Raw genomic sequence first — 24505 nt, 5'->3', positions numbered from 1 at the left:
AAGGTTTGTGTTTGCCCTTCAGAATTTGCCCATGAACCAAACTATTTGTAACATCATTAACAAACATTGATTCTTATTTGAACAAAATACCAATCTTTATAATGTAGTCGCCCTTAAACCTTTGCTGACATACAAGAAAAACATCACCATAGGTGATTCTCTTAAAGCCACTCCCCCTAAACCACCACGTAACTGGCTTCAGCGCTCCTTGCCCACCGGCAACAGGAAATGCGGCCAGTGCCAATACTGTCCTCAGTTCCTTGCTGTGTCGTACATTAGAATTGGCAGTGTTGAATGTTTTATCAGGCAACTGAATACATGTAAGACTGCGCATGTCGTGTATGCGATTATCTGCCCCTGCCTCCGATATTACATAGGCAAGACAAAAAAAAAACCTGGGGGTACGCTTTAAGGAGCACCTTAGAACGGGAAGAGGTGTTCCACGTATGATCTAGCATGTTCCATCCGTACGTGCCAATGATCCAAAATGTCTAAAATACATTGGCCTTAAAAGGGTAAATCCTCCTTATAACGGTAGCGATTGGTTTAAAAACTTACTAGTCCGAGAAACTAAATGGATTACTTAACTAAATGAGAGAAATGACCTGAAAGTATTTTTACCATAATCTTGCTTTTTATCATTATTGGTATGTTCCTATGCACTTCCGTTTTTGTTTTTCACTTGCCTGATATATTGTGTACCTCCCCTTCCTTTGACGTGTCAACCTCAACCTGACGAAGCGCTGCTGAGCGCGAAAACGTTTGTTTAGAGGCGCACCCGCTCCTATCCATCTTCCCCCTTCTATGCAGAGTGTCCCACAACTTTAATAAAGACGATGTTTGACCCCAAGCGGTGAGTGCCACTTCTGTACCTATTAGTGTTTAAAAATATATATACACTGTTCAAAAAAATAAAGGGAACACTTAAATAACACATCCTAGATCTGAATGAATGAAATATTCTCATTGAATACTTTGTTCTGTACAAAGTTGAATGTGATGACAACAAAATCACACAAACCTCATCAATTAGAAATCAAATTTAATGTAATGTCCTTAAAGCGTAACTCATTTCAGGGTCATTTTTCTGAAAACATTAAATATCAACAGTTCAAGCGATTTTAAGAAACTCTGTAATAGGTTTTATGTACTAAAAGAGTTTCCTTCTGGAATGAAAAAGCAATCTCCCAGCCTCCCCCCTCACATCAAATGAAGCAGGATTTCTGTCTCCATTGTGTGGCTATGGAGAGGGGAGGGGCTGTTAGGAGTGACTGAGCACGGAGGATTTCTGCAAAGCACAACACCCTGCAATCTTCTCTCAGTAAGTTCATAGATAAGCACTGACCTTTCTGACCCCAGAATCCTGCGTTTTAGGTGCCCAGAGAGTCTACAAACAGCTGACCTTCATGTCACCTCTTCCTGCTCCCTCATCTCCCTCGGCCCCTCCCCCCTTCATAGTCTTACAATGGAGAGAGCAGAGCCCGTCTTCACTGGCTTCTCTGTAATGAAGACGTGTTTGCCTGATAATGCACAGATAAGAAGTCAGGGGGGGGAGGCTGGGAGATTGCTTCTTGAGTACAGAAGGAGGCTTTTTTGGCTGATGAAACCTATTACAGAGTTTCTTAAAATCGCTTATACTACTGATTTCTGCAATAAAAAAAACATGACAGTTACTCTTTAACCCCTTAGTGACCGCCGATACGGCTTTCTACGGCGGTCACTAATGGTCCTTATTCTGCTGCCATCAGCTTTTTACGGCGATGGCAGAGAATAAGGCTGCGGGGCCGGGACGGCCCCCACCCCATCCCCCCGGCTACCGGAGGTAGCTGAGGGGTTGGGGCAGTGTGTGAGGTCCGTCCCGGCCCCCCCCCTTACCGACGATCGCCGCTATTAACGTTATAGCGGCGACCGTCGGTAAATGAGAGTACCGGTGCCGCCGCCACCTTTCATCTCCCCCCGCCGTGAATCTACGGCGGGGGGAGATGAAATAAGTATCCCCCAGACCTCAGATCAGCCCCCCCTAGTGCCCCGATAACTAACCCCCCTCCCCCGGCGGCCATCATTTCCAAGATGGCCGCCGCTATCGCTGTGAACCGACTAACGTCGGTTCACAGCGATTAAAAGGTTAAAATGAATGAAAGCCCCATGCTCTCCGCCACCGGAGGTAGCGGAGAGCATGGGGCAGTCATCGGGGACCCCACAAAAAGTGACAAACATACAAAAAAATAAAACACACACTTTTTATTATAGTAATAATTGCAGTTTACTCCCAAATTACCCCTAACCCCTCCCCAGATTACCCGTAACCACCGCACGTTGCCCGTAACCACCGCACGTTGTCCGTAACCACCGCACGTTGCCCGTAACCACCGCACGTTGCCCGTAACCACCGCACGTTGCCCGTAACCACCGCACGTTGCCCGTAACCACCGCACGTTGCCCGTAACCACCGCACGTTGCCCGTAACCACCGCAAATTGCCAGTGACCCCCTCCAGATTGCCCGTAACCACCCCAAATTACATGTACCCACCCCAGATTACCTATAAGCACTTCAGTTTATCAGTAACAATCCCAGATTGTCTGTAACCCTTCCAGGTTGCACATAAGCCCCCCAGGTTCCCCGTAATCATGCCAGATTACATGTAACCCCCCCAGATTGCACGTAACCACTGCGCGTTGCCTCTGACCACGCCACAATGCCTCTGACCACGCCACGATGCCTCTGACCACGCCACAATGCCTCTGACCACCGCACGTCGCCTCTGACCACCGCACGTCGCCTCTGACCACCGCACCTTGCCTCTGACCACCCCAAATTGCCAATGACCCCCTCCAGATTGCGGTGCCCATGTCAGATTACAGGTACCCACCCCAGATTGCCTATAAGAACTTCAGTTTATCCGTAACCACCCCACATTGCCCGTAACCACCCCACGTTGCCCGTAACCACCCCAGATTGTCAGTAAGCACTGCAGGTTGCGCGTAACCACCCCACGTTGCCCGTATCCACCTCAGATTGTCTGTAAGCACTGCAGGTTGCCCGTAACCAGCCAACGTTGCCTGTAACCACCCCAGATTGTCTGTAAGCATTGCAGGTTGCCCGTAACCACCCCACGTTTCCCGTAACCATCCCAGATTGTCTGTAAGCACAGCAGGTTGCCCGTAACCAGCCCACGTTGCCCGTTACCAGCCCACGTTGCCTGTAACCAGCCCACGTTGCCTGTAACCAGCCCACGTTGCCTGTAACCACCCCACGTTGCCTGTAACCACCCCACGTTGCCGTAACCACAGCAGGTTGCCCGTGACCACCACACGTTGCCCATAACCACCACACATTGCCCGTAACCACCCCGCGTTGCCTGTAACCACCCCACGTTGCCTGTAACCACCCCAGGTTGCCGTAATCACAGCAGGTTGCCCGTGACCACCCCATGTTGTCCGTAACCACCCCAGATTACCTGTAACCACCTCAGGTTGCCCATAACCACCCCTGGTTGCCCGTAACCACCCCACATTACCTGTAATCTCATTTTTTTTATCTTATTTTAGTAACTGCGCTATTCTAATAACCATTACTAGCTGCGGTTTTGCTCCTGTAAATCGGCGCTCCTTCCCTTCTGAGCCCTGCTGTGTGCCCATACAGTGGTTTATGCCCACATATGGGGTACCGTTGTACTCAGGAGAACCTGCGTTACAGATTTTGGGGTACGTTTTCTCTCCTGTTCCTCGTCAAATTGAGAAATTTCAAACTAAACCAACATATTATTGGAAAAATTCGAGTTTTTCATTTTTACTGGCCAATTTTGAATACTTTCCTCTAATACCTGTGGGGTAAAAATGGTCACCACACCCCAAGATGAATTCTTTGAGGGGTGCTCTTTCCAAGATGTGGTGACTTTTGGGGGGAATCTATTCTGCTGACACTACAGGGGCACTGCAAACGCACCTGGCGCTCAGAAACTTCTTCAGAAAAATCTGCACTGAAAATGCTAATTGGCGCTCCTTCCCTTCTGAGCCCGGCTGTGTGCCCATGCAGTGGTTTATGCCCACATATGGGGTACCGTTCTACTCAGGAGAACCTGTGTTACATATATTGGGGTGACATTTCTCTCCTGTTCCTCGTGAAATTGAGAAATTTCAAACTAAAGGAACATATTATTGGAAAAATTCGAGTTTTTCATTTTTACTGTCTACTTTTGAATACTTTCCTCAAATACCTGTGGGGTCAAAATGCTCACCACACCCCAAAATAAATTCTATGAGGGGTGCACTTTCCAAAATGGAGTGACTTATGGCGAGATTTTACTCCGCTAGCACTACAGGGGTGCTGCAAACGCACCTGGCGCTCAGAAACTTCTTCAGCAAAATCTGCATTGAAAAAGCTAATTGGCGCTCCTTCCATTTTGAGCCCTCCTGTGTGCCCATGCAGTGGTTTACGCCCACATATGGGGTACCATTGTACTCAGGAGAACCTGCGTTACAAATTTTGTGGTACTTTTTTCCTCTTGTTCCTCGTGAAATTGAGAAATTTCAAACTAAAAGAACATAATATTGGAAAAATTTGAGTTTTTCATTTTTACTGTCTACTTTTGAATACTTTCCTCTAATACCTGTGGGGTCAAAATGGTCACCACACACCAAGATGAATACTTTGAGGGGTGCACTTTCCAAAATGGAGTGACTTTTGTGGGGGTTCTCTTCTGCTGACACTACAGGGGCTCTGCAAACGCACCTGGCGCTCGGAAACTTCTGCAGCAAAATCTGCATTGAAAAAGCTAATTGGCGCTCCTTCCCTTCTGAGCCCTCCTGTGTGCCCATGCAGTGGTTTATGCCCACATATGGGGTACCATTGTACTCAGGAGAACCTGCGTTACAAATTTTGGGGTACTTTTTTCCTCTTGTTCCTCGTGAAATTGAGAAATTTCAAACTAAACGAACATATTATTGGAAGAATTCAAGTTTTTCATTTTTACTGTCTTCTTTTGAATACTTTCCTGTAATACCTGTGGGGTCAAAATGGTCACCACACACCAAGATGAATTCTTTGAGGGGTGTACTTTCCAAAATGGGGTGACTTATGGGGGGTTTTCTCTCTGCTGACACTACAGGGGCTCTGCAAACGCACCTGGCGCTCAGAAACTTCTTCAGCAAAATCTGCATTGGAAAAGCTAATTGGCGCTCCCTTCCTTCTGAGCCCTGCTGTGTGCCCATACAGTGGTTTACGCCCACATATGGGGTACCGTTGTACTCAAGAGAACCTGCATTACAAATTTTGGGGTGCTTTTTGTCTCATATTCCTTTTGAAAATGAGAAACTTTAATCTAAACGTATATATTATTGGAAAATTTAAATTTTCAATTTTTTTACTGCCTAATTGTGAATACTTTCCTCCAGCCCCTGTAGGGTTAAAATGCTCATTATACCCCTAGATTAATTCTTTAAGGTGTGTAGTTTCCAAAATGGGGTCACTTATGGGGGTTTTCAGGATACCAGACTTCTAAATCCATTTAAAAAAAGAACTGGTCCCTAAAAAAATCAGTTTCACGAAAATGTGATAATTTGCTGATAAATTTCTAAGCCCCATAACACCCTAAAAAAGTAAAATATGTTTACCAAATTATGCCAGAATAAAGAAGACATATTGGTAATGTGACTTAGTAACTAATTTATGTGCTACGACTTTCTTTTTTTAGAAGCAGAGAATTTCAAAGTTCATAAAATGCAAATTTTTAAAATTTTTCATGATATTTTGATGTTTTTCACAAAAAACACACAAAGTAGTGACCAAATTTTGCCACTAACATAAAGTGCCATATGTCACGAAAAAACAATCTCAGAATCGCTAGCATACGTTAAAGCATCACTGAGCTATGAGAGCATAAAGTGAGACAGGTCAGATTTTGAAAAATTAGCCTGGTCATTAAGGCCCAAACTAGCTGCAGCACAAAGGGGTTAAAACAAGTCAAAATGAGGCTCAGTATTGTGTGTGGCCTCCACATGCGTGTATGACCTCCTGGGCATGCTCCTGATGAGGTGGCAAATGGTCTCCTGAGGGATCTTGTCCCAGACCTGGGCTGAAGCATCCTCCAATTCCTGGACAGTCTGTGGTGCAACATGACGGTGGATGGAGCAAGACATGATTCAGGTCTGGAGAATGGGCGGGCCAGTCCACAGCTTCAATGCCTTAATCTTGGAGGAACTATTGACGCACTCCAGCCACATGAGGTCTAGCGTTGTCCCGCATTAGAAGGAACCCAAAGCCAACCGCATCAGCATATGGCCTCACAAGGGGTCTGAGGATCTCATCTTGGTATCTAATGGCAGTCAGGCTACCTCTGACGAGAACATGGAGGGCTGTGCTGTCCTGCCAAACCGGTTATGCTGAAGGATGTTGCAGGCAACAGATCGCTCTCCACAGTGTCTCCAGACTCTGTCACGTCTGTCACATGTGCTCAGTGTGAACCTGCTTTCATCTATAAAGAGCACAGGGTGCCAATGGCGAGTTTGCCAATCCTGGTGTTCTCTGGCAAATGCCAAGCGTCCCGCATGGTGTTGGGCTGTGAGCACAACCCCCATCTGTGGTCGTCGGGCCCTCATACCATCCTGATGGAGTCAGTCTCTGGATGTGCTGCACTACCTGAGCCACTTGTGTGGGTTGTAGAGTCTGTCTCATGAGTGTGAAAGCACCACCAACATTCAAAAGTGACCAAAACATCAGCATAGGTACTGAGAAGTGGTCTGTGGTCCCCACCTGCAGAACCAATTCTTTATTAATGGTCCTTTTACACGGAACGATTATCGTTAGTTTTTTCAGGATAACGATCGCATTTGAGCAATAATTGTTCCGTGTAAACGCCGCGAACGCTAAAGCAACGAGCATGAAATCGTTCATTTTGATCTTTCAACATGTTCTCAAATCTTCGTTGATCGTTCGCAAAAAATTCGCAGATCGTTCCGTTTAAACATTCTTTCAACGATTTCACCCATGTGTGAGATAGTCTTTTTCCGTACAATGTATCGTTCCATCTAAACGCTGTTTGTTATAAAAAAACATAGTTCATTCAAAATCGTTAATCGTGCGATCGGGCGAATTATCGCTCTGTGTAAAATCACCATTAGTGTACCTTGCTAGTTGCCGATAATTTCCACCTATTGTCTATTTCACTCGCACAATAGCATGTGAAATTCCTTATCAATCAGTGTTGCTTCTTAAGTGGACAGTTTGATTTCACAGAGGTTTGATTTACTTGGAGTTATATTGTATTGTTTGATGCTGTGTTTACACGGAGCGATAATTCACCCAATCAATCGTTTAACACTTTTGAAGCAACAATTTGATTTTTATAATGATCAGCATTTAGATGAAGAGAAAAATCGTTATTGCGATTGTTTCAAGATCGCTTAAGCCCATCTTGCACAGGGTGAATTTGTGTAAGGCTGTTTACACAAAGCGATCTGTGAATTTTTAGGTAAAGACCAATGACGATGTGAAAACACGTTAAAAGATCCAACTAGCCAATAATCATTCCATGTTAACGCACCATGAGTGTTCATTTCATTTTTTTGCGCTATATATATATATATATATATATATATATATATATAAAAATAATTTATTTATATTCACTAACCTTCTTTTCCATCAGACTACTGTGAATACAGGGACAGGCATTCCTGTCCCTGTGAGAGGGAATGTTTGCCTATTAGGCCGCCGCCGCGACTTCTCTCCGCCCCATGCAGCCGCCGGGGTCCATGTGCAGGTACCCGGCGCTGCTACCTGTTCGGCCCCGGGGGGCGCCTAACCTCGCCCCGCTCCTGTCTCCGTCTGTGCCGGCTGTCTCAGATTTAAAGGGCCAGTCCGCCCCTAATTGGAAGTTGCACCAATCACTCCCTATAAATCCCAGCATGCCCTGTCCCTCGTGTTGGAGCCTCTACATGCTTCCCATAGCGTTTGGCCAAGCTCCCTGTTGTTCCTGACCTCAGTCCTTGTTCCTAGTCCCTGTCCGCTGTCCTGGTCCCTAGTCCCTGTCCGCTGCTTACCCATTGTTCCTAAACACTGCCTGTCACCTGTGGTTACGCCTACAGACCTCTGCCTGCACTATCATCTGCCTACTGCTCCTGCCACGCCTCGCCTACTGTCACTAGCAACCAAGCCAGGGGTAGCGACCTGGGGGTCGCCTGCCGCAGCAAGTCCATCCCGCCTTGCGGCGGGCTTTGGTGAAAACCAGCGGCCCCTTAGACTCCGCTCCCTGGTGCGGTTACTACCATCGCTAGTGACGGTTCAGTGGATCCACTACTCCAGGCGTTACAGTAGGCTCCAACCATGGATCCCGGCGAGGTGCCTGATATCCGTGACGTAGCCCAAGTGGTCGCCCAACAGGCGCAACAGATCCAGCAACAGTCGCAGCAGATTCAGCAACTGGCCGCCGCCTTACAGCAGCATACTACAGCCCAGCGCTCTCCACCTCCTGCAGCCCCTTCAAGACTTCGACTGGCTCTTCCGAGTAAATACGGAGGCGATCCCAAGTTGTGCAGAGGATTCTTGACTCAATGCACCATGCACATTGAACTTTTAAGTTGTCAGTTTTCCACCGAGCGCTCTAAAGTGGCTTTCATCATCAGCCTACTGGAGGGTAGAGCTCTGGCTTGGGCAACGCCTCTCTGGAACCGAGATGACCCTGCTGCTGCCAATCTCTGAACCTTCCTGGCCGAGTTTGGCTCCGTCTTTGAGGAACCTGCCCGTGCGTCTTCGGCTGAGACAGCTCTCCTCAATCTCTCTCAAGGGAGTTCCACCGTTGGCGACTACGCCATCCGCTCCCTGGTGCGGTTACTACCATCGCTAGTGACGGTTCAGTGGATCCACGACTCCAGGCGTTAGAATAATTCAGTTGTGTCTGTAGTCACATTTAGCCTTTCTAGAGTCCTGGATGACAAATATCCATAATTATACAATAATGCACCCACTGCTTCCATACCTCTGTATAACTAGGCACATTTATCTTTTAGGTGTCAGGATGACAAAGTATGTTGGAGCTGTAATTTCAGTGCAACTTGCAAATACAAGCCATAACCTTTAGCAGTCTCCTTGTTCTTCGGGTTACGCCCTAGTAACTGTTCCTGTATATACAGTCTGTGAGGCTAAGGCTCAGTCCCTGGATCCTTTGTAGCCTCTGATGCAGATTCTGTCAGATTTGATGGATACAATGGCTGAATGCAGAACAATAAATCACTTCCATTTGTTAAAAACTTGTAGCACATTTTTCCACCTCTTTGGTAAGTCTATAAATTGTCTAGGTGTCTTTGGAACCTCTATGAATGCCTGAGTGCAAATTTAAATTCCCATTTCTTAAATTTAACTTGAGTTCTGAATTTCACATAACAAATATTTTAGAAAGACCACAATGTCTTTTCTTAATTCTTTTCCATCTCTGCTATCATTGCAGGAGCGTAGGTATCAATCACAGCCACCCTTCAATCGGGATTAGCAGGTCACCTAAACATACATGTACAGCATTTTTGGGAACTACCTTTCACTGGTGACACATAAAGACTTCATTTTGCATTAAGTGGTTAATGATTTTGTATTTCCAATCAGAGTATAGGGTACAGAGAGTAGGGTTTTATCTATCTCTTCTTAGGATTAATTAAATGCTTGCTCAGTGCTCGTTGTTCAGAGATGGTGTCCGTATTGTTAATTCGGCATAAACTGACAAACTGACCATAGAGCACCACCCATTTGACAAGAGTAGGGTGGTAACTGTTGTAATTAAGCAACATATTTGTGGCTCTAGGTTTACAATACCCACTAATAGATACAGTAACTCTTTCTCTACCACTTGTAGATGTGTGCCAAAAAAATCCAACTGGTCAGCGCCAAAATGAGAAGTAAATGTCTTGTTGAAGTTGTTAGTTTTCATATACTCCATAAACTACGTGAATTCACATCTTATCCCTGACCAAATTAATAGCACGTCATCTATGCACCAAAGATAAAGTACTAATTTTGCTGTAAACGGGTTACAAGTATTAATCATGTTTTCATCCTCAAACTCTGCCAAATACAGATTTGCGAAAGTTGGGGCTACTAGTGTCCCCATCGCCGTTCTAGCTCGCTGAGAGTACCCCTGGTCAGAAAACTGGAAGGCATTACGTTTTAGGACAAAACCAAGCATCTCACAAACAAAATCCACATCAACAGTACCTGAATTGAGCAATTAACATCATACAACCTGCACACCCGCATCCTGAGGGGTGCAGGTGTACAGGCTCTTGACGTCAATGCTCACTAAGGAGAGTCCTTCCCATCAAAAAAAATCACCCAAGATATTGAGCAGGTCCTTTGTGTTGCAGACATATGCAGGCACAAGCGGTCTCAAAACCCAATTTAAAGGTCGCTCCACAGATTTGTGCAGTTTCGGAATCCAGTGCCAATATGGTTTTATTGGGTCTTCAATTAATAACTTTTCCACAGTATCCTCCGCTCAACTCCTCTAATGATTTCACTTTCACTACATAATCACATGTTGGATCTTTACCTAATCTTTCATAAGTGCTTTGGTCATCTAGCTGAGAAGGACAATGTTTCCCTCCTTGCCTCCTGACTTCGCTGTAATATCATTCCTGGATTTAAGCCACTTCAGGACTTGTATTTCACCTGCAGTTAAGTTTAAATTGGCCTGAGGGTAAATCACAGATTTAACCTAATTGGCCACTGACTGTTCAACTAGGTCCAGGCAGACAAGGGCGGATTAAAGTTAGAGGAAACGCCACACTGAAATCCCACAAATTCCTCCCCCTTTCTTATCTTCATCCTCAGTGCCGTTTCCGCAATATTAAGAGTTTAATTCATATGTAAATCTACCAGACCGCCGCTCCTAGTCAATTTCAGAAGAACTGGCCGGGGCAAATCTAAACAACATATTTCCATATGAATTAAACTCCTAATATTGTGAAAACAGCACCAAGGATAAAGGTAAGGAACTTACCCTCAACCTCAATGCCCCGGGAGCAATAGGGACATATCGGCAGGTTAGTGTCTCCTAACCTGCTGATAGTTCCACTTCAGGATTTAAATCAAAGCTCATTGTAAATGTATTTGTAGAGTAGAATAGTCTGGGGAATGGAGAATACCATTTGAAGGAAAAATTAGAAGAGTGTGAGCATTGTGTTACAGAGTGGATCATAGAGACAGGAAGAGGAGTATAAGGAGCAGTCTATGTGAAATGGGTGTTTGGAAATCAGTCTGAAGAGTAGTCTGAAAAAGGAGGACACGGAGAGCAGTCTTTGAGAGAAGTGGGGGACATGAAAAGCATACATATTGTGGTTAAAGGAGAAGTCCGGCAAACATTTTTATTAAAGTATTGTATTGCCCCCCTAAAGTTATACAAATCACCAATATACACTTATTACGGGAAATGCTTATAAAGTGCTTTTTTTCCCTGCACTTACTACTGCATCAAGGCTTCACTTCCTGGATGACATGGTGATGTCACGACCCGACTCCCAGAGCTGTGCGGGCTGTGGCTGCTGGAGAGGATGATGGCAGAGGGATGCTCAGTGTCCCTCCAGTGCCCTGTGTCCCTCAGTGTCCCCCTGCCATCATCCCCTCCAGCAGCCACAGCCCGCACAGCTCTGGGAGTCGGGTCGTGACATCACCATTTTATCTAGGAAGTGAAGCCTTGATGCAGCAGTAAGTGCAGGAAAAAAGCACTTTATAAGCATTTCCCGTAATAAGTAAATATTGGGGATTTGTAAAACTTTTGGGGGGCAATACAATACTTTAATAAAAATTTTCGCCAGACTTCTCCTTTAACCCATTGCTGCACCAGGATGTTACTGAACGTCCCAATGCTGCTAGGGGAGTTCAGATCACCATGCGCGATAATTAAGTATTTAAATGCAGCTGTCAAAGTTGACAGCCTCATCTAAGTACTTGCTGTAGCCCTTCCCTGACCCCCCCCCCCCCCCCCCCCCAAGTGCGCGATGGCGCTGATCCCGGCTCGGCACTCTATTGCTTTCGGTTGCAGCAGCCGAAAGCAATAGAGCACAGATCTCATGGATCTATGCAGTATATCTATACTGCATAGATCTCAATAAAAATTTAAAGCAGTGATACTAGAAGTCCCCCCCTTTTCTCTATTTTATAAATAAAAATAAATAAAAAAGCATATTTGGTATCGCCGCGTGCGTAATCGCCTGACCTATTAAATTATCATATTCCCGATCTCGCCCGGTAAATGGTGTAAGCGTAAAAAAAAAATTCTAAAGTGCAAAATAGCACATTTTTGGTCGCATCAAATCTCGAAAAATTGTAGTAAAAAGCGAATAAAAAGTCACATATGCGCAATCAAGGTACCGATAGAAAGAACACATCATGGTGCAAAAAATTACACCTCATAGACCAAAGGATAAAAGCATTGTAAGCATGGGAATAGAGCAATTTTAAGGAACATATATATTTTTTTAAAGGTTTTAAATTTAATTAATTAAAAGCCATCAAATAAAATAAAAGTTATACAAGGCAGGGCCGTTCCCAGGCTTTCTGCCGCCTGAGGCAAACCCGGGCTGCCGCCGCCCCCAGCCCACCGTGCGTTGATTGCAAACAACCCCAACCCCCCGCGCGGCACTACACAACACTACACCCCCCACACACACACACACGGCGCTCCACACCACTCCACACACACACACACACACCCCTCACGCCGCTACACACTGCACCACTGCGCACCCGCTCCCCGGAACTTACCGGAGCACAGGGCAACACTGCTGGTACCTGGTGACCGCGGATGCGTATCGCCGCAGCGGACGGCTGCGGCACACGCACGCGACCAATGAGGGAGAAGGCTGCTGGGCAACGTAGGACGGAGAACCCGGCAGTACGTGGGGATGCCGGGGAACGTGGGCGGCAGGATGTGCGGTGAGGCTGTGACTGCTGCTGTCATTTTAGCTAAGTTAAACTTAACTAAAATGACAGCGGTGAGGATCTTGCCGCCCCCTGCAGGGACGCAGAATCTGCCGCCTGAGGCGGAATACTCATTCCGCCTCATGGCAGAAGCGGGCCTGATACAAGGTACATATCGTTGTAATCGTAAAAACTTGAGGAACATTTATAACAAGTCAGTTTTACCCTAGGGTGAATGGTGTAAAAACAATCTGCAAAAATGACATCTGCCATTGCAAAGCACCATTAGTGGCGCAAAAAAAATAAGGGCTCATTTGGGTCTCTAGGTGGAAAAATGCATGCGCTATGGCCTTATATACACAAAGAGGAAAAAAAGAAATTGCAAAAATGAAAACTGGCTGTGTCCCCTAAGGGTTAAAGAATTCTTAGAAGAAGTAAATTACTACAAGCACAGATGATATCCCCCTGTTCAGGGTCCATATTAGGACATAAATGTCAGAGTTAAACATAGGCTGGGCTGAAACAATTTACTGTCACTGGTAAAACACCACTATAATAAATCATATGGTCTGCACAGCACCTGTGTAAAACTGGTGTCTACCATTATGTGGTGACGGTATGGTCTTTTCAGAGTGGTTTTTATTCACTAACAGGATGGCAATGGTTCCTATTTAGTGGTAGTGTTCATGGTAATTGTCTGTTGGGATTAAAACTTGATGGATGAAGGATTCCCACTGTAAACTTCTTTCAATCTTTCAGAATTGCTGCTTACATTTCTGGCTAACTGGTGACATCTAGTGGTAGAATTTTATATTGCCTTTCATGTGTTGGCTACAGATAATAACTCATATGCCATCAGTATGTGATCAGTACCACGGGCGGTCTTGGCATTTCTGGGGCCCCAAGCGAAGTTATGTCTGGCCCCCCCCCCCTCGACATGCGCTCCACAACAATAGACCGCTGTGTGCTGCCCCCAGTAGTATATACCCCTTGTGCGCTACCGCCAGTAGTATATACCCCTTTTGTGCTGCCCCCAATAGTATATACCCCTTGTGTCCTGCCCCCAGTATTATATACCCCTTGTGTGCTTCCCCCAGTAGTATATAGACCCCTGTGTGTTCCCTCAGTTATATATAGCCCCCCATGTGCTCCCCCAGAAGTATATGGACCTCCTGTGGGCTGCCCCAGTTGTATATAGACCCCCTGTGTGCTCCCCCCAGTCGTATATACCCACTGTGTGCTGCCCCCAGTTGTATATACCCCCTGTGTGCTCCCCCACTAGTATATAGCCCCCCTGTGTGCTCCCTCAGTGGTATTTAGCCCCCCTGTTTGCTCCCCCACTTGTATATAGACCTCCTGTGTGCTCCCCCACTTGGATATAGACCCCTGTGTGCTCCTCCAGTAGTATATAAACCCCCTGTGTGGTTCCCCCAGTAGTATATAGACCCCCTGTGTGCCCCACCAGTATTATATAGACTCCAGTGCTTCTCAAACTGTGAGGCGGGCCTCACCAGTGAGGCGCCCCCTAGTTGTTGGTGAGGCCCAGCTGGGGAGCCAGTTTTCACAAAAGTAACTATGATCTGCACAGTCCTTTTGCTGTTTGCAAAAATCTCCATTTTAGCAACATTATTAATTTATTTTGTACTTGCTTTATTAGTATATAGAGGTTGGGATACAGGTGAAAGGCAGCCCTAGAATTATTTTCAGCTTTTGGCTAGGTTCACACTACGTATATGTCCGGCCGCATATTTTTCGCGGCCGGACATATACGTATGAAACTCCGGCCGGGACTTTACGCAAGTTGCGGCCGGATACGTACGGACCGCGAACTTACGCCCGTAGCGTACTTACGCTTCCCGAGCGCTCTTCGTAGCGATCTAACAGCGGTCTTTTACTTGGAAATCTTCGCCTAGCCCCGGACACCCCACAGAACCTTTTGGATCGGAACAAAAAGCTGGCAAAATGAAGAAATCACCACTACGTACGGGACCGCATGTTACGCTACGGGCGTAAATTACGGCATTTCCGTCCGGAAACAATGGTCTGGTTTATTTTTTACGGCGCCGCATGCGATCCGGGCGTAAGTTCGTACGTAGTGTGAACTGTGCGCCCGTAGATCGTATACTTTCCATTGTACGCAAACTACGTAAGTTTCCGGCCGCTTATTCACGGAACGCGCTACGGCCGGAAACTTACGAAGTGTGAACGTAGCCTTTAAATGGACTTTCACCACAGATAGTGAGGCCCAGGCATTGCCTTGGTCTGTTGGGTGAGGCTCCAGTCGAAAAAGTTTGAGAAGCACTGCTTTAACCTATACTCAGTAAGAAATACATGTGTAAAATATAATGACATTTTTAAATCATATTTCTAGCATTTTAAGTTATTTATATAATATGATTTACAAATTAAGTCATATGGTCAGCAAATGATTTCCTGTTTGCTATATTGATCAGTGATTTCTCTTATTTCAAACTCAAAAAGTCTGATTGCATAGCTACAGGTAGGTTCTTCAGGAGAACAGGTGAAGTTGGGATGTTAGAAGTCCATTAGATGCCAGTGTTAAGTTTTTTCCTGTGGCCAGGCACTAAACCAGATATGCTCAAATCAGTAGCGAAATTTGATGGGGGGCAGGGGGGGCGGCCGCCCCCGGGCCCACTCTGGCAGGGGCCCACTCAGATCGCTATTGAATTTTCTCTCCCTAAGTCTATTCCTGAAGATACAGACTGCCTGTGCAGTCTGTATCTTATGCTTTTACCTAATCCAGTATAGCGGAGAAGTACGGCCGGGGGCGGCCATCTTGATGACGTCACAGTGGTGCGTTCCAACGCTGGAACGCAAGGGACGTAATCAAGATGGCGCCCGGCTTTACTGCACCGCTACAGAGGACTGGGTAAAGTATAAGATACAGACTGCAAAGGCAGTCTGTATCTTCATGAAGTTTATTTCTGAAGATACAGACTGCCTGTGCAGTCTGTATCTTATACTTTACCCAGTCCTCTGTAGCGGTGCAGTAAAGCCGGGCGCCATCTTGATGACGTCCCTTGCGTTCCAGCGCTGGAACGCACCACTGACGTCATCAAGATGGCCGCCCCCGGCCTTACTGCTCCGCTCCGCTCCGCTCCGCTACACAGCTATAGGTAAAAGCATACGATACAGACTGCACAGGCAGTCTGTATCTTTAGGAATAGACTATAGCTGGACATGTGGACGCAGGGGGAGCTGGACATGTGGACGCAGGGGGAGCTGGACATGTGGACGCAGGGGGAGCTGGACATGTAAAAACGGGGAGCTGGACATGTGGACGCAGGGGGAGCTGGACATGTGGACGCAGGGGGAGCTGGACATGTGGACGCAGGGGGAGCTGGACATGTGGACGCAGGGGGAGCTGGTAAAGAGGGGGAGCTGGACATGTAGAAACGGGGAGCTGGACATGTGGACACAGGGGGAGCTGGACATGTGGAAACAGGGGGAGCTGGACATGTGGAAACAGGGGGAGCTGGACATGTGGAAAACTGGGGGAGCTGGACATGTGGAAACAGGGGGAGCTGGACATGTGGAAACAGGGGGAGCTGGACATGTGAAAACAGGGGGAGCTGGACATGTGGAAACAGGGGGAGCTGGACATGTGGACGCAGGGGGAGCTGGTAAAGAGGGGGAGCTGGACATGTGGAAACAGGGGGAGCTGGACATGTGGAAACAGGGGGAGCTGGACATGTGGACGCAGGGGGAGCTGGACATGTGGAAACAGGGGGAGCTGGACATGTGGAAACAGGGGGAGCTGGACATGTGGACATAGGGGGAGCTGGACATGTGGACGCAGGGGGAGCTGGACATGTGGAAACAGGGGGAGCTGGACATGTGGAAACAGGGGGAGCTGGACATGTGGACATAGGGGGAGCTGGACATGTGGACACAGGGGGAGCTGGTAAAGAGGGGGAGCTGGACATGTAGAAACGGGGAGCTGGACATGTAGAAACAGGGGGAGCTGGACATGTGGACACAGGGGGAGCTGGACATGTGGACACAGGGGGAGCTGGACATGTGGACACAGGGGGAGCTGGACATGTAGAAACAGGGGGAGCTGGACATGTGGAAACAGGGGGAGCTGGACATGTGGAAACAGGGGGAGCTGGACATGTGGAAACAGGGGGAGCTGGACATGTGGAAACAGGGGGAGCTGGACATGTGGACATAGGGGGAGCTGGACATGTGGACACAGGGGGAGCTGGTAAAGAGGGGGAGCTGGACATGTGGAAACAGGGGGAGCTGGACATGTGGACATAGGGGGAGCTGGACATGTGGACACAGGGGGAGCTGGTAAAGAGGGGGAGCTGGACATGTGGAAACAGGGGGAGCTGGACATGTGGAAACAGGGGGAGCTGGACATGTGGACACAGGGGGAGCTGGACATGTGGACACAGGGGGAGCTGGACATGTGGACACAGGGGGAGCTGGACATGTAGAAACAGGGGGAGCTGGACATGTGGAAACAGGGGGAGCTGGACATGTGGAAACAGGGGGAGCTGGACATGTGGACATAGGGGGAGCTGGACATGTGGACACAGGGGGAGCTGGTAAAGAGGGGGAGCTGGACATGTAGAAACGGGGAGCTGGACATGTAGAAACAGGGGGAGCTGGACATGTGGACACAGGGGGAGCTGGACATGTGGAAACAGGGGGAGCTGGACATGTGGAAACAAGGGGAGCTGGACATGTGGACATAGGGGGAGCTGGACATGTGGACACAGGGGGAGCTGGTAAAGAGGGGGAGCTGGACATGTAGAAACGGGGAGCTGGACATGTAGAAACAGGGGGAGCTGGACATGTGGACACAGGGGGAGCTGGACATGTGGACACAGGGGGAGCTGGACATGTGGACACAGGGGGAGCTGGACATGTAGAAACAGGGGGAGCTGGACATGTGGAAACAGGGGGAGCTGGACATGTGGAAACAGGGGGAGCTGGACATGTGGAAACAGGGGGAGCTGGACATGTGGAAACAGGGGGAGCTGGACATGTGGAAACAGGGGGAGCTGGACATGTGGAAACAGGGGGAGCTGGACATGTGGACATAGGGGGAGCTGGACATGTGGACACAGGGGGAGCTGGTAAAGAGGGGGAGCTGGACATGTGGACATAGGGGGAGCTGGACATGTGGACACAGGGGGAGCTGGTAAAGAGGGGGAGCTGGACATGTGGAAACAGGGGGAGCTGGACATGTGGAAACAGGGGGAGCTGGACATGTGGAAACAGGGGGAGCTGGACATGTGGACACAGGGGGAGCTGGACATGTGGACACAGGGGGAGCTGGACATGTGGACACAGGGGGAGCTGGACATGTAGAAACGGGGAGCTGGACATGTGGAAACAGGGGGAGCTGGACATGTGGAAACAGGGGGAGCTGGACATGTGGAAACAGGGGGAGCTGGACATGTGGAAACAGGGGGAGCTGGACATGTGGACACAGGGGGAGCTGGACATGTGGACACAGGGGGAGCTGGACATGTGGAAACAGGGGGAGCTGGACATGTGGAAACAGGGGGAGCTGGACATGTAGAAACAGGGGGAGCTGGACATGTGGAAACCAGGGGGAGCTGGACATGTGGAAACCATGGGGAGCTGGACATGTGGAAACAGGGGGAGCTGGACATGTGGAAACAGAGGGAGCTGGTAAACAGGGGGAGCTGGACATGTGGAAACCAGGGGGAGCTGGACATGTGGAAACCAGGGGGAGCTGGACATGTGGAAACCAGGGGGAGCTGGACATGTGGAAACCAGGGGGAGCTGGACATGTGGAAAACAGTGGTTTTCTGATTTAACCCTATTTGGCCCAGTTCTCTCTGGCAGCTTCATAGAGGAGCTGGGGGCTGATCTGGAGATCCTGGGGGAATGGGGGCAGAGGTCCGACCCCTCCACCCCAGTCTCTTACAGGATAAGGGACAAGTATGTTTAAATCAGAAAGCTGTGATTCGGATCACAGAGAGCAGGGTGCAGCAGCCTGTAGTGGCTGCCCGAGTTAGCTAGTGATTGAGCCTGCGGTACCTCCCTGTGAGTGATGCACCTGTCTTAGGCAGAATGCAAATTATCTACCTCTATGGTATATGGGTCAGTCAGTGTATAGGGAAAATAATAGTCTTTGCATAATGGATTTAACTTTTTTTTACAGTTTTAACTACAGATCTCAGGTGAACCTGTTATACTGCCCATACATCCATGACATTGGGATAGTGAGCGACTCCGATGAGAAGACACCCCTTGTAAGTCACTGTTTCATTTTATGTGTCTATATATGTAAATGTAGAAGCCTCTAACACTGCTCTTAATTCACTATGAGTAATGGAGCAGAATATACCCTTTATTATTTAGAAAGCATTGTTGTCAAGCGAGGTTCCCTTTGGGTAACATAATCGGTTGGGGGCCCACTCAGACTTGCTTGCCCCCCCTAGGCTGAACCCCTAGCTACGCCCCTGGCTCAAATCTTTTACATCTCTTCCACATTTTCCATATAGTTAAGCTAATTTGCTATAATATTACAAAAGCTATAATAACTGATGTGGCTGCTGCTGTCTGAAAGATTAATGGTCATCTAGCTAGGAGCATGGAGTGGGCTCATCCTACAAAAATCATGACGACTTCTAGCTACATCTTCTGTGGAAGTATTGTATTAAATCCTGCACAGAATGGCTCCATAGAAATGTAGATTGGCTTCTCTTTCAGCAGCCATAACATTTAGAAAAATATGTTTACAACATTTACATGATAAAACCTTTGTGCTCCTTTCAAGTAAAATTTCTACATTATAGCACATGTTATTTCCATGACAGTTTATCCAGACCCATAAATGTTAATTACCTTTGCCTACAGAGGCATCAGTCAGTGTACACAGCAGAATGACACTTTTAACAATACTCAATTTCCATTCTATGGCGGTAAGGCATGTGACCCCTACTGGATCAGAATGAGGGTCGCGCTCATTACCCTCTTGGTGTGGTCGCTATGGCACCAATTGGGTCATTGGACTTTGTGACAGGTATGCTTTAACTATAACATTTTGAATGAAAAGTCCCAAGACCCTTTTATTGCAGGAACAAAAGGGAAATAATAGGGATCTATTTGTTGAACTTGTGGGATCTATGGCCAAAATAATAAAAAAAAAAAAACAAGTTTTTAAAAACATTCTGTAGTTTCTGTTCTCCTGATCCCAGTGCTTTAAATTTTGTTGCTATTTATATCAATTTCAAGGGTAGAAAATATATACATTAGCCATTATTGGACCTGGACCTGTATTATGGGTGCATTTTAACATCGGTTAACACATGTATGGAAATTGCAATTTTTAGGATTTTAAGCAAACAATCATGTCATTACATTTTACTTCATCCTGATAAAACAATAAGGAAAAAGTCAGGTAAAGGCCCAAAATAAAAATGCACATGCCCTTACTTTTTATCTTTACTATGTGTGCGACACATTACAATACAGTAGACAGCCTGTCTGTCTTTACAAGAGCCGTGAACCATCACATCACAGGACCATGACAGTTTATTATAACCTGGCAGAAACCTTTGTAGGCTTCTATTAAATGACTGCAAGCAAAAAAACTTTACCTGTTGTGTTTAGTAACTTTTCAGGATAAGCTGTCTTCTTTGTGTTCATTAGGAGTCTAGGTGCTATGATGTTTCTGCTCTTGCACACTACACACATAGGAGATCCTGCACTCCAATGTCTCCATAGAACACAAATAGCAGCATGGTAGACTTTATACAGCAGTACTGACTAGTGTGACTCATTCACTGGGGTAAAATATAATACTACCAGCTGCAGATGTGTCTTTAATTGTCACATCGCTGGGGGGGGGGTCTCCTCCACTAGACACCAGGGATGGGGCAATGGGCCATTTAAACGCAGCTGTCAGCTTTGACAGCTGCATGTTAATGGCCAATAACCGCGATCCCCGGCTGGAAGGTTCCACGCCATGAGCTCTCTCTGCTTCCCCTAACGGGAGCATACTCGTCCTGCATTTTTAAGGGGTTAAAGCTGGGGCACAAATTGGAATTCCATATGGACAATATTGTACCAACGCACAGAAAGTTACGATATAATACCTACTGCACAGAGAACTACAGAACGACACCAGCAAATATGTTCTATCCGCAACCATTCAGACTTCTGCATCATCTCCGGGCCCTAAGGTACAGGGGAGGAGGCATGTTCGGCTTTGATCACCAGTCTATTCTCTCTGCTGTGGTAATTGAATCTCCACCACACCCATCTTTTGCCCTGCTGAGTTTCCTCTGGCCTTCAAACAGTTAAGTTGGGTTCTGCTTCTGTGATTAACATTTTTCCTTACCACTCTAGCTTCTCTTGTTCCTTTCTGTGTTTGACTGGGATGTCAAGGACCGGTACAATCACGCCTAGGCTGTGTTCCTGACACCCCATAAAGGATTCAATATCTCTGGCTGTAGGCATGCTTTTAGTTTCATTTGAGTGTGCTAGCGTTTTCCTGGTCTTTCTTGTCTTGTGTATTCTGACCCCCTGCAATTTCTCTTTGACTATTCTCCTAGTTCTGATTTTGAACTTGGTTGCCCAATAGGTCCTGACTTTTGGCTTGTTTACCACTCACATGTATTTGTTTCTCCTGTCTGTGTTTTGTGTACTCACCTTTGGCACAGAAAAGTTAAGATGCCAAGTTGTCCTCTACCGCTTGATGGGTTTAGCATTAGGGTCAACTGTCCTTCACTGTCCTTGACTTATAATTAAAAACATGAAAAACTGAATACATTTTATACTACATTTAATGGTAGAAGTTGAGTAGAAGAAAAAATGTAAAATATTATTTCACATTTTCTCATTCTGTTTAAGTTTTATCTACCACATGTCTGGCCTCCGCTGGATTTCTGTGCACCATTCTGTGAATTTTACTTCAGAGAAACAACTAAGAAGTAAGCTGACCTATACTCCATTTTTTGTTTGTTACATTATATGGTGTCATTAGAAAATATAGTTTGTACTGCACAATAGCAACTCTCATATGGCTATAAAAATAAGGATAGTGGAAATGAATAAATCTAGGCCAAATCTGGCTGTGGCTCCAAGGGGTCAATGACAATGAACATAGGTGGCCTAATGCCAATGCACATCCATAGCAGTCAGTACAATACCAGACCCATTTTGTTTTTCATGTCTTCTATTGCTATGTCACAATATACTTTTAAAGGTAAATTGCTTATAAACATTTCTTATAGGAATTTATTGGGGATTATCTACATGAAACCTTGCCTAAATGCCTAGATTTTATAGCCATTTGACTATCCTAGTGACATCATCTTTCACTGTAAGTTTATAGGTATTCACCTCATAAACTAGCTACAATGTAACTTCCATAAAGTATGCAAAAAAAACCTGTACCACTCCTGTATTCTTAGCTATCCTTCACCAACTGGCTTGCAAGTTCTTTCCTCTTTGACTATCTTCGGAATGGCATCGGCAAAAGTGCGAGAAGAACTGTGCTGTTCTCTGTGTCTTGACATTTACTCGGATCCAGTATGTCTGAGCTGCGGACATCATTTTTGCAAGAACTGTATTGAGAATCTGTTTCGGAGACAGAAGGAGTCGAGAGTATACACTTGTCCTGAATGCAGAACCACTTTCAAAAAGAAACCAGAGTTGACCAGGAGCCGGAAGCTTTGTAACATTGTGGAGCACTTGTTCTCCGACCAGACAAAACAGGATGGGGTTATTCTGTGCACTTATTGTATTGGATTCAACACTCATGCTGTTAAAAGATGTCTCCTGTGTGAAGCGTTTTTGTGTGAGGAGCATCTCAAGGTACACAGCAAGTCACAGGAACATGCCCTAACGGAGACAAATTCTAGTGTTCTCCTGGAGTCTGATAGAAAGTGTCTCACTCACAAGGAACTCCTGAAATTCTATTGCTATCAGGATAACGTTTTTTTGTGCCCGTCTTGCTTTAGTGACGAAAAGCACGCTGCACATCAGGTCGACACGCTAAGTCATTTATGCAAGCACAAAATGGATGAACTAAAGCATGTTCTGGACAAGACGTTATTGACTAGGAGATATGTGGACAAACAAGTGCATGAGCTAAAGGGACAAGTCAAACAAGTGCAGGAAAAGGCAAATGAACTGAAGGTCAGAACTGTTAATCTGTTTGTGGATATTCGAAAGCAGGTCGATGAACTGGAGAACCTAGTGTTAGATGAGATCAGCAGGCAAAAAGACGACATTGAGGAACAAGTGTCGGCAAAGATTCAGGACTTGGAGATACTGAAGGACGAACTTTATCAGAAAATCCTCCACATCGAGGAGCTTTTCGGAGTTAGTGATGCAGTAAGCTTTCTAAAAGAGTGCAAAGTGGTCCTTGACAATAATTTTGATTTTGAGAACAATCAGAAGGTGAAATACATGGGGACTGGGACTTTTACCCACAAATTAGATGATGCTCTTATATCAGTTACATTGCAGAGCAGTATGAATAGTTTGGTTCATTCTTTAGCTAAACTAAAAGCAAAGAGAGATTTTCAGCTTGAAGCTAATTTTAATATAGTAATGGACTGTAACACTGCTAATAGTAAGGTGGCTCTTTCCCAGGACCTTAGGGCAGCCTCCTACCTAAAAACTGATACCAAACAATCTACTGTTCTTGAGAGATTTGCATCCTCCCAGGTCTTAAGCACGACTGGTTTCACATCAGGAGAACATTACTTGGAAGTACAAGTTAGTACAACAGGGTACTGGGTTGTTGGTATGGCTTATCCTACTATTAAGAAAGCAGGAAATGAATCCCTTATTGGATGCAATGAAAAATCATGGGGATTGGTAATGCTCAATAATAACCTCTCAGCTCTTCACAACTCTGACAGTAAATCAATACGTATAGATCGTCCTCTGCGAGCACTGGCCATATATCTGAATTATGAGGCTGGTCAGCTTTCCTTTTATAAGCTTTCCCACCCTATAAGACACTTGCACACATTTAAAACTACATTTACAGAGGCTCTTTATCCTGCCTTTTATGTGTGCGGAAACAGCTGGGTCAGGTTATGTAGCTGACAAAGAAAACATCTGTTATAGTTGACATACAATAGAGTGTCTATCATTATGTTTTCATCATATAATAGACCATTTATGTATTGATAGTAATCATTTCCATAATTAAAGGCTTCTGATGCCTTTTACTGCAAAGGTTCTGCTTCTTTTGATTCCAGCTAAAGTATCGCACCACTTTTTTCTTGGGTATTTGGTACTACATCTCACCAATACAGTCCATGCACAGGGATCTCGGAGAGTTAAGGCCCTATTACATGAAGCGATTATTGGCTTATTAAAGGTAACGACCAGCTGACATGCACAATGTCGGCTGATTGTTGTCCTTCAACATCTTTCAACATGTTAAAAGAGTAACGACTAGGATAGAATCGATCTGCTGCCGTCACACCGTGTAATAGGAGCAGCGGTAGCAGACCTTGAGATTGTCCAGGGAGCCTCTACTGCAGCTCTCCGTAACCCTGCCCCCCCCCCCCCACACACACACACACACACACACTTAATGAGGACTGGTCGGCACACGCTTGCACCTT

The 24505-nt window shown here is 46.2% G+C and overlaps 1 protein-coding gene across 1 annotated transcript; it reads left to right on the top strand.

Annotated features, from left to right (window-relative positions):
* The first annotated feature begins 803 nt into the window (after positions 1–803).
* LOC138801800 (E3 ubiquitin-protein ligase TRIM39-like) lies at positions 804–23978 on the top strand. The gene is made up of 4 exons (XM_069984898.1): positions 804–853; positions 19072–19162; positions 21768–21847; positions 22331–23978. The coding sequence occupies exons 1-4, from the start codon at positions 837–839 to the stop codon at positions 23976–23978; spliced, it is 1836 nt and encodes a 611-aa protein (XP_069840999.1). The 5' UTR covers positions 804–836.
* The last annotated feature ends 527 nt before the right edge of the window (positions 23979–24505 follow it).

This window comes from Dendropsophus ebraccatus, chromosome 9 (assembly GCF_027789765.1).
Source record: "Dendropsophus ebraccatus isolate aDenEbr1 chromosome 9, aDenEbr1.pat, whole genome shotgun sequence".
Taxonomy (NCBI): Eukaryota; Metazoa; Chordata; class Amphibia; order Anura; family Hylidae; genus Dendropsophus; species Dendropsophus ebraccatus.
Note: the sequence above shows the minus strand (reverse complement) of the source record. Positions and strands in the feature narration are given on the sequence as shown.

Bases quoted from the DNA above. Each gene is read 5' to 3' on its own strand.
- LOC138801800 (XM_069984898.1), top strand. The intron at 19,163-21,767 runs GTAAGTCACTGT...ATTCTGTTTAAG, and splicing joins CCGATGAGAAGACACCCCTT to TTTTATCTACCACATGTCTG. The intron at 21,848-22,330 runs GTAAGCTGACCT...CTGTATTCTTAG, and splicing joins TTCAGAGAAACAACTAAGAA to CTATCCTTCACCAACTGGCT.